At 41.3% G+C, this 14,516-nt stretch overlaps 1 protein-coding gene across 9 annotated transcripts in view; it reads right to left on the bottom strand.

Moving 5' to 3' along the window:
- Window positions 1-14,516, bottom strand: part of Dcdc1 (doublecortin domain containing 1) — a 404,056-nt gene that overhangs the window by 341,295 nt on the left and 48,245 nt on the right. For 8 of the 9 annotated variants that reach the window (XM_076570234.1, XM_076570233.1, XM_042275867.2 and 5 more), the window contains exon 5: window positions 2,313-2,518. The exons of the other annotated variant lie outside the window; for it this stretch is intronic. In XM_076570234.1, the coding sequence (XP_076426349.1) occupies window positions 2,313-2,518 (206 nt within the window). The remainder of the gene's footprint in view (window positions 1-2,312; window positions 2,519-14,516) is intronic. 9 annotated transcript variants of the gene reach the window in all.

The following is a 14,516-nucleotide window of genomic DNA, read 5'->3' as shown; positions in this document are numbered from 1 at the left end:
CCATAGTTTTGGTTTTAACCTCACTCTTCAAATTATATTTAGGCAAATATATTACAAACATATGAGTAATGTTCTATCATGAGGTTTATGAATTATAAAATTTCTTTAAACTCCACAAATTATAAGAAAAAAATTAATTTCTTTATCATCTATTTTAAATAACTTGCTTAGTGATGACAAAAAACAGAAGTCACAGTTTTATTTATATACAAACTTTCAGCTAAGAACATGTCCCTGTAAGATGATTATTAATTCATTTTTATGACCACCATGTAGAATTACAGGCTGAACTAAACTCAAGATGATCTCTAATCCAGTGCCTATCTACAAGAGTGACTATATTTTAATAATCTAAAAGATATATATCCTTCCTCATTTTTCAGAATCTCTGGGGAAGACGTTACAGTAATCTTTACAATTTGATCTATTGACTAATATGTCATCTTTTATTCATAATCTAAACCTGCAGGTAAAAGGAAATAAAGGCCAGACTTCCTACATCCTTGGTAGATGCTTATCCTAGTTAGTGTTAATATTGCTGTGATGAACACCATTACCAAAGCAACTTGGGGGAAAAGGAAGTAAATTTGGATTGCATTTCCACATCACTGTTCATCACCAAAAGAAGTCAGGACAGGAAATCAAATATGATAGGAACAGATGCAGAGGCCATGGAGGAGTGCTGCTTATGGGTTTGTTAGCCATGGCTTGCTTCACCCACTTTTTTATAGAACCCAAGACTACCAGCCCAGGGGTGACCACACTCACAATGATCTGGGCTCTCTCCTATCAATGACTAATTGAGAAATTTCCCTACAGGCTAGCCAAAGCCATATCTTTTTCATCCTGCTCTCCAATGACTCTAGCTTTTGTCAAGTGGACATAAAACTAGCAGGCACAATGTTCTTTAGTGACTGTGGTTATAAAACAACCATAAAATAAGTAGCCAACCATTCATTTGTTTTGAGCAATATCCAAATTAAAACAGTTCCATACAATGAAAGTATGCATACCAAAGACAGATAACTGTTGAGTTCATAGCAAGGTTTTCTACTAATAAGAAAAATAATTTCTATGAGATGTGTATTTATGAATCCTAAAGATGAAAAAAAAAGAAACATTTATTGGGACATTTCACTACATGAGAGTGATTCTTTGTAGCAACTCTGTGAAGGGGTAATACTTTTATTCCCCTTTTTTGGTGATGGAACTGAGGCCCAATGAAGTGCAGTAATCCGAGGGAGGTCTCATAATCAATGGGTAGTAAAGACAGAATGCAAACCTAAACATGATGCTTGTGTCCCTGTCTCTAATATATAACTAAAGAATTATAGTTACTCTTATCACTAAGATGATTAAGATTAATTAAAATCTACCTATAAAATATATCTTCAAATTCTCATTAGTTCCTTAATAACCAAGATGATGTGGCGGGGGGGGGGTGCTGGAGGAATGGCTCAGTGATTAAGAGCAAATAGTGCTGGGAAAGAGCACTGAGTTTGGTGCCCAACTCCCACATCAGGTTGCCAGGTTGCTCACAACTGCCTGTAACTCTAGCTCCAGTAGTAGTCAACACCTCTGGCCTCCACAGGCACCTACACACACACACACAGAGAGAGAGAGAGAGAGAGAGAGAGAGAGAGAGAGAGAGAGAGAGAGAGAGAGAGAGAGAGAGAGAGAGAGAGACTGATAGATAGATAGATAGATAGATAGATAGATAGATAGATAGATAGATAGATAGATAGACAGATAGATGAAAATAGATACCTTTTTAAAGAAATGACCCAGAAAGAACAAAAAACTTCTAAAAGATAAACGTTCACATTCAAATGACAAGTTGTATTTCAAACTCTATTGTTTTTAAGTGTGCTTATTACATAATTATCCCAGGTCTATCCAAATTTATTCCTTAAATTTATGTAACTATTTTAAACATAATTTCAGAGTTTATTTATACTTTCAAGGAATACACAGTGTTTTTAGGTTTTGTGATAAATGAAAAGAGGCAGTTTGGTATGTGAAGATATGTTAGACTAGCTTCAATATCTTATAGAATATTGAACCAACTAGAAACTTCCTCCTAGCATAAATGTAACTTTTTATTAGAAAAATGGTCAACTATGTTGATCAAGTAAATGTCATAGTTTTGTTAAGATAATTCATGTTGTCAATGCTATGAGCACACTTCTAAACAGGTGAATACTTTAGTTAATATGTAAAGCCTTCTTAATATTTCAGTTATTTAAAGTCAATATGCATCAAAAGACATAAACTTTGAAATTTGATTCATAATTCAACTTCAGAACAGTTACCTTTCTCATTGTTTCCTTTCCCACTGTGATCTCATGCCCATCCTGCCCCAGGCCATTCTTAAAGACTAGAATTCGTACTGAGGTCTTCTGAGCAAGTGTCTTCATCCTTCTGGAAAGTACAGGCTTGGTTTTCTGTCTTTTGACATCAGTGGGAAGCATCAACCCATGCATTGTCCAAGTCACTTTCTTCGTTAACAACAGATGGTCTAGAAGATAGGTTTTTTTTTTTTTTTAAATTCAAGTCAGTATTTGGCATCAGAATTTAAAGATGGACACATCATGCTTCCCTTATCCCTATTTCCTATGTCATACACACTGGCCAGTCTCCATTTAGATGCTGGTTTTCTGAAATGCTACCCCCAGCCTCTCCAGCTTCCCACTAGCCGTGACATAAGCTATAGCAAGCTGTCTGCTCTGATCGCCTGCATAAATCATCATTTCTGAAGGGAACAGATGTTCAGGCTATGAAAGAGTAATACAACAGTTTAGTCCTAATTAAAATTCACCTTAGCATGTCTCTATCCCTGATCACATGCACCTGGCTTCAAGGGTCCACTGAAAGGGTCCACTGTCCTTTGCTACTGCAAAACAACATGAAACATGAACTCTTGTGTTCTTCCCTTTGGGGAAACTCCGTTTCTTCTCTAATACATTTTCTTTTGCTCTTGCTTTAGAGCTGATGACCTCTAATCAGTGACCTTCCACGGCACTTCTGTGAGGAACAGGGAGGCGCTTTCTAAACTACTTCCCTGAAAGTGAAGAACAGCTTTTCATTAACGGTTTACTTTGACCTAGACGTTTTCAAAGACATGTGCGGGGATTTTACTTTGAAACTCCCACTAATATTAATGGGAATGCAGCTAAATTACTATGTTAGGCTTCAAGAAATCTATGGGTAAAAACAGGAGTGTAGCACATTGCATACGAAGCTGCTGTCCGTCTTCCTCTCTTTTTAAGAGGTTTCATTTCATAAGTAATTGTTACCTAAACCATTTACCTTGCTCATGCATTCACTTTGCTTTAGATCTTATTTTTAAATCACACATTATATAGAAACACAATGATGCCTCCATCTGTCCTTATTTATCCTAATGAGAGAAATATGTCTATTTATATGCCCCTAAGAATACCTAATTTACCTGTTTGCCCAAATTTCTGAATAATCATTCTTTGCTAGCACTTGCCATGAGGGAAATGTGAGTCCTTTTACCTAGAAATGGTGCTTTTGTATGTGTGCATTGTGATCATAGCAGCACTATTGGCAGCTGAAAGGTAGAAACCAAATGCCTATCAATGGACGAATGGATAAACTATAGAATATACACACAGTGGGATATTATCCAACCATAGAAGGGAATGCAAGGCTGAAAAATGCTACAACAAGGATAAACCTAAACAAAAACATTGCACTAAGTGAAAGCAGAAAAGTGATGTATGGTTCCATTTATATGAAATATTAAGAATTTAAGTAAACCCACTGATAAAGAACATAAGTAGAGTTACCTGGAGCTGAGAAGAGAGGGCCATAAAGAGAAACTAAGTGAAACAGTCTCACCAGAAATGGCTGCAGAAATAAGACTTAAACAATTCCAAGAATTACAGGCAACTAAGGATTGCTGGGAGAAGGAGAACTAGCCTTTCCCGGGCACGACCCCCCTTATGGGTTGTCCAATGCAGCAAGCAGACTTGAAACTATAAACACACTAACCACAAAAGCAGACTCAGCAGGTTCTATTTATATATATTTATATTTGTGCACACACAAATGTATGTAACAATAATAAAGAAAAATGGCTGCCAGCGTGAGAGGGGGAGGACACATGGAAGGGATTCGAGGGAGGATAGCTGGGAGGGATTGGAGGAAAGAAGGGGAAGGGAAAGTGATGTAATTCTAGTTCAATTAAAAATATATTTTCAGCAAAGCAGGTCTCTGTGAGTTCGAGACCAGCCTGGTTTATAAAGTGAGTTCCAGGACAGCCAGGACTGTGAAGCAGAGAAACTCTGTCTCAAAAAACTAGAAAAACAAACAAACAATTTTTAAATATAATATGAAAAAAGGCCCAGGGTGACATGCATGTTTATAATCCTGGCACTGGAGAGGTAGAGACATGCTGGCCAGTCAGTCTAGCTGAATTACAGTTCCAGGTTAAGTGAGATATGCTATCTCAAAAAATAAGGTAGAAAGCAATTGAGGAAGGTCCTTAACATCAACCTCTGAACTCCACATGCATGAGCACATGTGTGCATACCCACACAGTTCTAACACATTCAAGTCACTCTATCAATGTTAGGACACCCTACTTCCTGCAGATCTAGAATAAATTGTTACATCAGGACCCAATCAGAATCTATAAACCATCTGGGCAGAGGGGGTTGCAAGGAACTTGTCATGTAAGTGAAAGGAATAGTTGAGCCACAGTCAAGGACAGTGTGCTTAGCCAAAGACTCATTAGCAATGGCAAAAAACAGAGCTCAGCAAGGCCAGAGAGAGAAAGTATTGTGTCTGGACTTAGAGACCCCGTAAGGGGGTCACTTTGTATTACTTTAGCCATGGCCAGGACCAGCACGAAGCAAGCAAAGTTCCAAATAGTTTCTAAAACAGGCCTTGATTTTAATAAAGTTGAAAAAAATTACTTATAAATTATATGATTTTTATTTATTAAATTTTTTCACATATTATCTCCCCTCCCCAACTCCTCCAAGATCCTTCTCACCTTCCTACCCACCCAACTTCATGTTCTTTCTCTTTCTCTCAAAAAAAATGATAATCAAAACAAAAAAGTCTCTGTCTCCATCACACTCTCTCTCTAGTGTGTGCACACAAACATAAAACAAACAAACATGGAGTCTGCTTTATGTTGATCACTACTCCTGAGCTCGGGGCCTGTGATTGACACTCCATTGGAGAAATCTGACACTCCTTCTGCCAGCAGGTGTCAATTGCAAATAGCTTCTCAGTCAGGGATGAGACCTGATGCTACTCCCCCTTCTCAGCACTGGGATTTTGTCTGAGTTGAACCTGTGAAGAGATTGTGTGTGCTGTCATGGTTACATATGTATTTTTAAGGTATTCCTACTTTCTGGATTTTTGTTGATACTGATAAATATGGGAAAACTCAAGTTTTCATTGTTTTTATTCTGTCTCTGCCTCCTGGGTTCTGGGATTATAGGCATGTGCTGTTACAACCCACTCACAATACACAAAATTTTATAGAACTAAAGAAAGTTTAATTTGTAATAAAATAGTACTAAGGTGGGTAAAATATGTTAGTGCTTTATTGAATAGGCAACATTGCTGAAAGTCCAGAGTGTGAGAGCTGAATCCAGGTCCTTTGCACCTGCATCTGAGCCTTACCTCTCACTTTAGCTCTGGAACTTTTGGGCTGGGGAGCAGGGGAACTCTATCTGATTTTACTTTCAGTAATCTGGAAGTAGGTGACATTGCCTTGATTTTGTGGATGGAGAGAATGAGACTCAGATGAAATAAACAAGTAGATCTTTACAGTATATAGAACAGGTATATCTGAGAAGAGTCTCAACTAGATGACTGCATAGTCTTCTTCCCTAACTGTTAGACTGTGTGTTTCCTCCAGTGCATAAGAATTGCCTCAAGTAACGAGGAATTCTCCTAATTAAAAATGGCCAGATTTCCCTGCTCCTTACTGGCTGCCCTAGAGAGAGTGAGCCCTGCACCTTGCCTGGGCAGCACAGTGGAGCTGACCCTGTTATCAGGGGCATGGGTGAAATGGCCTCAAGGGTATGAATATAGGAGAGCTGGCTCCACTACTTGTCTGTCATGTGACATTCTCCCTTCCCTTGCCTCTTGCCAGCAGCAGCAGGTGGAAGAGCTCGTCATGCCCTTACCAGCTACAGTACTCTGGAGAACAGGCCCTGCACCTTGCCTAGGAAGCACAGTAGAGCTCACCCTGAGAGGAGGAAAGCTGACCCAGCCCCACCTCATCTGCCATGTGGTGGCATGGATGAGGGAAAGATGTCACCACCACCACCATCACCTGTGGCTGGTGGGAGAGCTGGCCTCAGGGACATGAGAATAGGAGAGCTGGCCTTGCTCTGTACCAGCTGCATCACTCAGGAAAATGGGCCCTGAACCTTGCCTGGGCAACACAGTAGAGCTGGCCCTGTTGGAGGAAGCATGGGTAAGCCTGCCCTGAGGGTGTGACAGCAGGAGAACAAGCCCTGCCCCTTGCTGTCTGCTGCATTAGGTGAGCAGTCAGGAACAGTGCTGGAAAGCTCACCCTGGTGGTGAGGATGAGAAGATCTGGCAGGCTGACCAACCTAGCTACCACCATAGCTACCAGGGCTATGAGGTAGCCCACCCCAACATCCACCCCATCTATGAACTGCTGCAGCTGTGAAGGGGCCAGTCCTGCAGATCCAAAGGTACAGGACCTCCATGACACAGGACAACAACAGGATATCCAAGAGGAGTCCCACTGAGATCCCAGTATCAATAGTGTAGCAGAAGCCAGAGGCATCTAGCCAGACCAATGACTCATTGCAATGAACACTTGCAAATAAAGATGTATGGACTAAAGGGTATACTGTGTGACTAACTGGGCCACACTACTACTTCCATGACAAGACTTTTTTCTTTTAATTTTAATTTTATTTTATTTTAGGGGGAGGGTTGTAAGGGCAGATATGAAAGGACAGAGAGATAAATGGGATCGGGATGCATAATGTGAAATCAATAAAAAGGTTTTAAAAATGAAAAAATAAAATGGGCAGATTTCCCATGCATCATTAACATTTCTCCTCATAACACACATTCCTTACTTAGCTATGGTGATATATTGTGTGCCCTAAAAAAGCTTGCCCGAGGATTAGAAGACAAAGCCAGCCACTAGATTAGACATAGAGGCCAGACAGTGGTGGCACACACCCTTAATCCTATCACTCCGGAGACAAAGGTCTCTCTGGATCTCTGCAAGTTCAAGGCCACACTGGGAACAGAGTCAGGCTGTGGTGGCACACATCTTTAATCCCAGTACTGGGAAGCACACACGCCTTTAGTACTAGGAAATGATGGCAGGGCAGAGAAAGGTACATAAGGTGTGAGGAAACAAGAACTAAAGCAGTTCAACTGAGACCCTTCCAGGTGAGGACTCAGAGGATTTTAGTCTGAGGAAACAGGAGCTCACTCTCTTTAGACTGAGGATTTTGTAGAGGTAAGAACTAGTGGCTGGCTGTTTTGTCTGCTTCTCTGATCTTTCAGCTTTTACCCTGATATCTGGCTCTGGGTTTTTTATTATAAAACCATTTAAGATTAGAACAACACTTAGCACTATCTAACTGCTTTTATTATATTATCTAATATTATAATTATATACTATCTAGCCACTTTATTACTGAAATAAACTGAAATAAACTTTAAGCATTATTGGCTTTAAACATAAAAGTGCATCCATTGGTAAAATGCTTGCCCCAAAAGTATGAGAATCTATTTTTGGATTCCCAACACCCACAGAACAATTGTGGAACAGTGTCTCATATTTAAATTTCAGTATGGGAGAAAGAAAAAAACAGGAGGATCCTGGGGCTTGCTGACTATCCCGTGTAGACAACTGTTAAGCTCCAGACTCAGTGAGAGATCCTGTCTAAAAGCAGTAATGTGAAATAATGATTGAGGAAAGCCTAGAACATTGGCCAATGCCCTCTACTGTTGTGGAATATTAGTTTAAGATGTGTTACAACATTTATGCTGTGGAACATTTGTTTAATGATACAAAGATGTGCTGCATTCTCTAATGTTGCATTTGTTTAACTCTGTGAAGCTGTGTTACTCTGCTTGCCTAAAACACCCGATTGGTCTAACAAAGAGCTGAACCACCAATAGCTTGGCAAGACATAGAAACAGGTGGGGCTGGCAGGCAGAGAGAATAAATAGAGAGGAGAGAACAGAGAAGATCAAGGAGCAAGAAAAGGAGGAAAGGACTCAAGGGATCAGCCACCCAGCTACACAGCCAGCCATGGAGGAAGATGTAAAGAAAGGTATATAAAATAGAGAAAGGTAAAAGCCCTGAGGCAAAAGGTAGATGGGATAATTTATGTTCAGAAAAGCTGGCTAGAAACAAGCCAGGCTAAGGCAGGGCATTCGTAAGAAAAAAATAAGCCTCAGTCTATTTATTTTGGAGCTGGGTGGCAGGCCCCCAAAAATGCAAAAGAGCCAAAAGAGCAAAATAGTGTAACAACCAACCACACTTTACATTTTATAATAATTTACCCAAATGCTTACTGAATAAGCACATATTGCCCATCTCCCCTGCATTCCCTGTGGTGGACACTGTTCTCAGAAAACTGCAGTTAGTTAGTTCTTGGTCTGAGAAGAAAGGAAGACACCATGTTGTGTGGCAGGTGCTGGGTCAGAAGTATGCAGGAACTGAAGGAACATGGAGTAGAGGCACCTCCCAGAATTCATTGGTCAAAAGGCCTTAAAAAGGCAGGTCAGGAAGGATGAGAGGACACATTCAATAGGAAAAAAAAAACAAAGAAAAGCAAAATCTAGGAGGAAAAAATAGTGTAGGGTGAAGGCTGAGTCATGTGGCACAAAGAGAGGACTAAACACAAATATGCCAGGGACAGAGCAGAGGTGGCAGGAGGTGACTGGCTCTGTGCCTCAGAAGAAGCACTGAGAAGTGCCACATTGCTTAAAGCAGGTCCTTCTAGACTTTTAACCGACAACTATTCAAAAATTCTTCCCTTGAATTAAAGAAAATTCACTTTGCAACAGGACAAAGCTATTAGGGATAGATGGGGGTAGGGAGAGAAGAAAGTTCTAGAAATCTGTCTCAAAATGTAGACCACAGAACTCTCATATGAGCACAGAAAACCCAGGGAACCCTTCTGTTGAGAGAGATGAACTCATGTGTTTACATCATAGCACTGAAGACATGACTTCAAATCAAAAACTGTGGTCAGAAAGCTGCTGGTAACAGTGCACATATTACCTCAAAGTCAAGAAGAAGAGCAGCAGCCTGGGAGGACCGTGGAGCACAGAAAAGACCTGACTCAGCTTTAGCCCCACCCACGCCCCATATCGGAAGGTGGGAGTGGCCAGTGTGAGCACCAACAGATCCCTGAGGTGACTCTAGGGTGTATGTGGCAACAAGCCAGGCTGAGTACTAAAACAAGAACCTTACTTCTACCCAAATTTACTTCCTAACATGTCTGTCTTTCACTGTCTTCCTCAAACCCCAGGACTCTCAGCTCCTAGGACAGAGACTCTCCGGTACCTTTGTAAGCATTAGAATCCCAGGGCTGGGGAGATGGCTCAGTGGTTAAAAGCACTTGCTGCTCTCCAAAAGGACTCACATTTGGATCCTAGCACTAATACTGGGCAACACACAACCACTTGTGACTCCAGCTTGAGGGAATCTGATGCTCTGACATGTCACACACACACACACACACACACACACACACACACACACACACACACACACACCGCAAATAAAAACTGTGGTGATATTTTGTTTGTGCTCTAACAAATAGTGCTTTCCTGAAGATCAGAGGGTGGAGCTAGTCATTAGCTAACCATAGAGGTCTGGAGGTCTGTATAGACAACAGAGAGAAAGCAATATGGCTGGGCAGGGAAAGGAAGTGATATGGCGGGGTGGAGACAGGAGCTCAGCCCCTTTTTGGTCTAAGGAGCTGGAGAGGTTAGAGGTGACTGTGTTACTATTCTGACCTGCCCTTGGTGCCGCCCTGTATCCTGACATAAAAGCCTCATTTTAAAGAAAAACTCCTCCCCTTCCTCTCTCTTCTGTTTGTCCTTCCAGGAGGTGTGCATCCCTCAACCCCCCTTCCTTTCTCTTGTTCTCTCTTCTCTCCCTCTTTCCTGTCTTCTCTTCATCTCTCTATTATAATAAACCATTTTCACGCAGATGCAGCATCTGGTTTGTGAATGTCCACCTGCTGCCCTGCCATCATGCCCACATGGCATGGGTCACCCGCTAGCCCACCGCCGCTGCATTTGCCCAGCATGCGTTCATGTATCTCTTCACGTGGATACCCTCAGGGTCCCCCATCCATATCATAACATTAGTGGGTTAAAGACCGATGCTGAACTGATACTTCTGCCAATGATATGGAGACCTGGGTATGGCTAACTGAGTATGCACTGGTCCCTGTTATTTTTTAACAGATTCAAAAGCTGCTTGGTCTATACTCAGATGTGATTTTTCTTTCCCAGCTCTCTGATTCCATTTGATGACCAGGCTTTGCTTCAGCTGCTTTCTCAGTTCTCTATGTAGAATTCACAGGTCCCCATCTCCTAGGGCTACTACTAGGTCTAGACATAATTTCCTATACAGACAGGTATGCCTCATTCACAAACTTCATGATACAGGTTTCAGATATAACTCCAGAGATTCAAAGTTTTAAATACAATTTTGATAAACTAACACAACATTGACTACAAGGAGTTAAGAGTCCTTAAATGGATTTTTAACCTGTCGCTATGATAAAAATTTATTCCAGCTGTCTTACAGATACCTACAGGTCCCTGGGAAAAGTTCTGCTACTGTATCAAGAAATCTGGTCTGATGAAAACTAACATCTCCAGAGCCCATTTCTGACCCCACCTAGTTTTCCAGCATATTTTGCAAGTTCGCTGTTCCCACCTGACCTCCAGAGCAACAGCAGATGCCATGGCTTCTATATCCCTGATTTGGAATGCCATTTCCCCACAAGCTCCTGGAACACCACTGCTGCAGCCTGCCTTCTCAGCTCCCTCAAGGAACATTCCTGAGGTCTTCTGCCCTGAGTCACTCCCAGTTTCCCCCTCTCCATTTTGCCCCTTATCAGCTTGAAGTAGTCTTGGGAATTCAGTGCCCTTGTTCCCCCACTTGCTTCCATAATCACCTCTTTTTATAATAATCAAAACTCAGGAATGTTAATGTTCTGAACCGCCCCTTAGAAACCAGTTAGTATTCTGACCTGCCCCTTGGCACTGCCCTGTATTCTGATGAAAAAGCCTCATTTTAAGGAAAAACTCCTGCCTTTCCTTTCTCTCTTCCACTCTCTCTCTCCCTCTCCATTCCCTCGAGGTGTGCACACCTCTGCTTTCTCTCTTCTCTTTCTTCCTTTCTCCCTCTTTCCTATCTTTCTCTTCACCTCTCTATTATAATGAAGTCTCCATGTGGATGCAGCACCTGGGTGTGAATGACTTTCCACCAGCCACCCCCAACTTCCCCCCCCCACCCCTGCCCAGCATGTTTTCCCTCATGTGTGGGATTCCCTGGCCTGGCCAGCTGGGGGTTCCCTACTCATGCAAATCCGTAACACTGTGGCTAGTTCCTGTACTTCTCTGATCTTCCAGCATTTACCCCTATATCTGACTCTGCATTTTTATTATTAAGACCAATAAGAATTCATGCTACATAAAATATCTTTAAAGGAAATAAATATCCCCACTACTAATTCCTTCTCTCCTTCTCTACCACTATTTCGTGTTGGAATTACAAAAGCGGTGAGTCTATACCCACAGATCCCTCAGTACTAAGCAGTAGCTGTCCCAAGGGAAATTGTCTCTTTTTTCTTACTTCTAATAATAATTTTAAAGCATCTCTGCTATTTAAGATACTCTGAGGAATATGAGGAGAAGTGTCAAGTGAACCTGGTGTCCTGAATAGGGTCTTCTCACTGTGCAGAGCCAAGCAGGTTGCTCTGAGAAGATATTCTACCCTTCTACTGCCACCTCTGGGGCTCACCATGTTTCATGCATTTGGTCCTTGACACATGCTACACATCCACTGAACAGCAATGCACATCTGTGACATCTGGCCAAGCCCTGTGCCAAAAAAAAATGGCAGTGAACAAGGCAATCGTGGTCTCTGCCTCAGGTAAGCGTGGTCTGGGTGGGACGGCAAATCTTTCATCAGTAATTCCAATCTGATGATTATAAATATGATAAAGGCAGTGGGGGGGGGGACATTAATGCAACGTGGATGTATGAGCTACCCCAGAGAAGGTCAGATCAGACCTCATCCCAAGCATGCGCTTCAACAGCTACCCCAGAGAAGATCAGATCAGAGTCATCCCAAGCATGTGCTTCAACAGCTAGAACTTACCACTCCCTCTAGGGTTGCTTTTCTCTCTCCACCTCTTTTTCTTTTCTTTAGAGGGAAGGTTTCACTAAGTATACCAGGCTGGCTTCATCTTCTCAATCCTCTTGAGGTTCTTAAATGCTGGGTTTACAGGCTTGCCCCAGTGCCCAGCTTGGACTCTCCTTGAATTTCTATGTTAATAGCATCACTCTCGGCAGAGTCTCTGATCTACATAGTCAACTGCCAACAGAAGGGGCTCCTTCTTCCTTATCATTTTCACTGAGATTCAAGCCAAACCTGATGGCTTCCAGAACCATGGTAAGCACAAGTATGTGTTTTCAAGTTTATTGTCCAACTATAAAAGAATTAATTTTTAAATACCTTTTTGACTGAGTTTGATGAATTAAGGGTGCACGTTTGCTGCTGTTATCTTCCTGAGACCCTCCTTCCTTCCGGTGAGGTTAAGATCCAATTATGCAAATATGAAGAGGTAACTGGGCTCCAGTGATAACTTAAGGCTTAGCACAAGCTTACAAAATACTTAGCCAAGAAAGGGCCATACCTCAATTGTTAGATACTAGGAAGCCATGACTGTTCACAGACTTATCTATCCTGAGTCTCCTAAAGACTCAGATAATTCTGTGGACCAACTGTGGATTCCATTTCCTTTTGAACAAACCACGCTCTTATGGGCTTCATCAAATCATGAAAAGGAGAACACACTTTATAGTCTGCTTGTGCTATCAGCATTTGTTCAATTCCCCCTGTAAAAAGGAATGCGTGTGCCATAAAATGAATTAATCCTAAGTGGTCCCCACAGAATAATTTTCCATTTTGCATGTACCAGGCAAAATAATTCTTCCTTCTTCTGCCATTAGAATAAGAACAACTAACTTGGAATCTCAATTCATAAACCTACCAAAAATCTTGTTAATTTTCAAACAGCAACTAACTTGGAGCCTCAATTCATAAAGCCTACTAAAAATCTTAGTAATTTTCAAAAATTCATTCTTTCACGGTTAGATAATAAACTTGAAAACACATGATGCTGTGGCTGTGAGGCAGGTACAGACAATGACATTAAATATGAACAAACAAATCATCTGATGAGTACAAGATGAGTTTATAAACTAGAAATGCTCTGACAGTAAGAAAACATACTGCTACATTCAATTACATCATCTGCCCAGAATACAATTGCTTCTGTGTTTGGTAAATAGATGAGATCCAGGTCACATTCCTGCATTCCTTTGAGTTTCTAGTCACTCCCTCTTCTTAAAAATCCCTGAGCTTTGTTTCTACATGTTCTTAGGTGTCATCATTTATTGCTATAGGCATGATGGCTATATTTAACTAATAATGACAGTGGTTGTCACTAGGTTTTAACTCAGTAACACCAGTCTGACACATCATTTGAAGTATGTCTTCAATTTAAATGTGATTAAAATCATAAACATCCCATCGACTGTGCCAATCAAAATGTTGACATCCTTTCCCTGAACTTTTTTATGAACTTTCTTTAAATGAATTACAGTAGCTGAAAGGTAAAGATCAAGAACACGTCTTAGAATGCAGCTCTCAGGGCAGAGCAGAATGAGGCCATTGGGCCCCTTTATAAAAGGCCTTGCTTTTTACCTACATGACAGACAGTGAGAATTCAAAGCTTCTAATTAGATTCCCCCATATCATGTCATGCATGCAACTGTGTGGTGCATATTTGACTCAGTTGCATTTATTTCAAGATTTCCGACATGGCAAATGTCTTGGAAGTAAAATCAAGTACCTGTGACAGGTATGAAAGGCTTGCAGAAACAAGCTTACCCAAAGATGAAGCAAAGGACAGAAAAGAATTGAAATGCAGGGACTAGCGTGTTTTCAACACCTTCCACATGCCAAGCTTTCACATACCTCATCTTATTTACTTCTCACAGTTATGTTGTGAGGTCTGTTTCATTATGCTCAATTTGTGGATGAGGAAACCCAGGCTTTAGAGCGATTAAGTGCTTGCCCAGGTTCACGGTGTAACTTGCTTTCCTGGCAGTGATAAGAAAGTATAAAGGAATTATTGTTGTTGTTTCCTTGAACCTAGCCAGCCAGCTATTCTGGGAAAGGGGGAGTGGACACAAGGTTGAAAAGA

Source organism: Peromyscus maniculatus, chromosome 4, assembly GCF_049852395.1.
Source record: "Peromyscus maniculatus bairdii isolate BWxNUB_F1_BW_parent chromosome 4, HU_Pman_BW_mat_3.1, whole genome shotgun sequence".
NCBI classification, from domain to species: Eukaryota; Metazoa; Chordata; class Mammalia; order Rodentia; family Cricetidae; genus Peromyscus; species Peromyscus maniculatus.
This window is presented reverse-complemented; position numbering and strand designations above follow the sequence as displayed.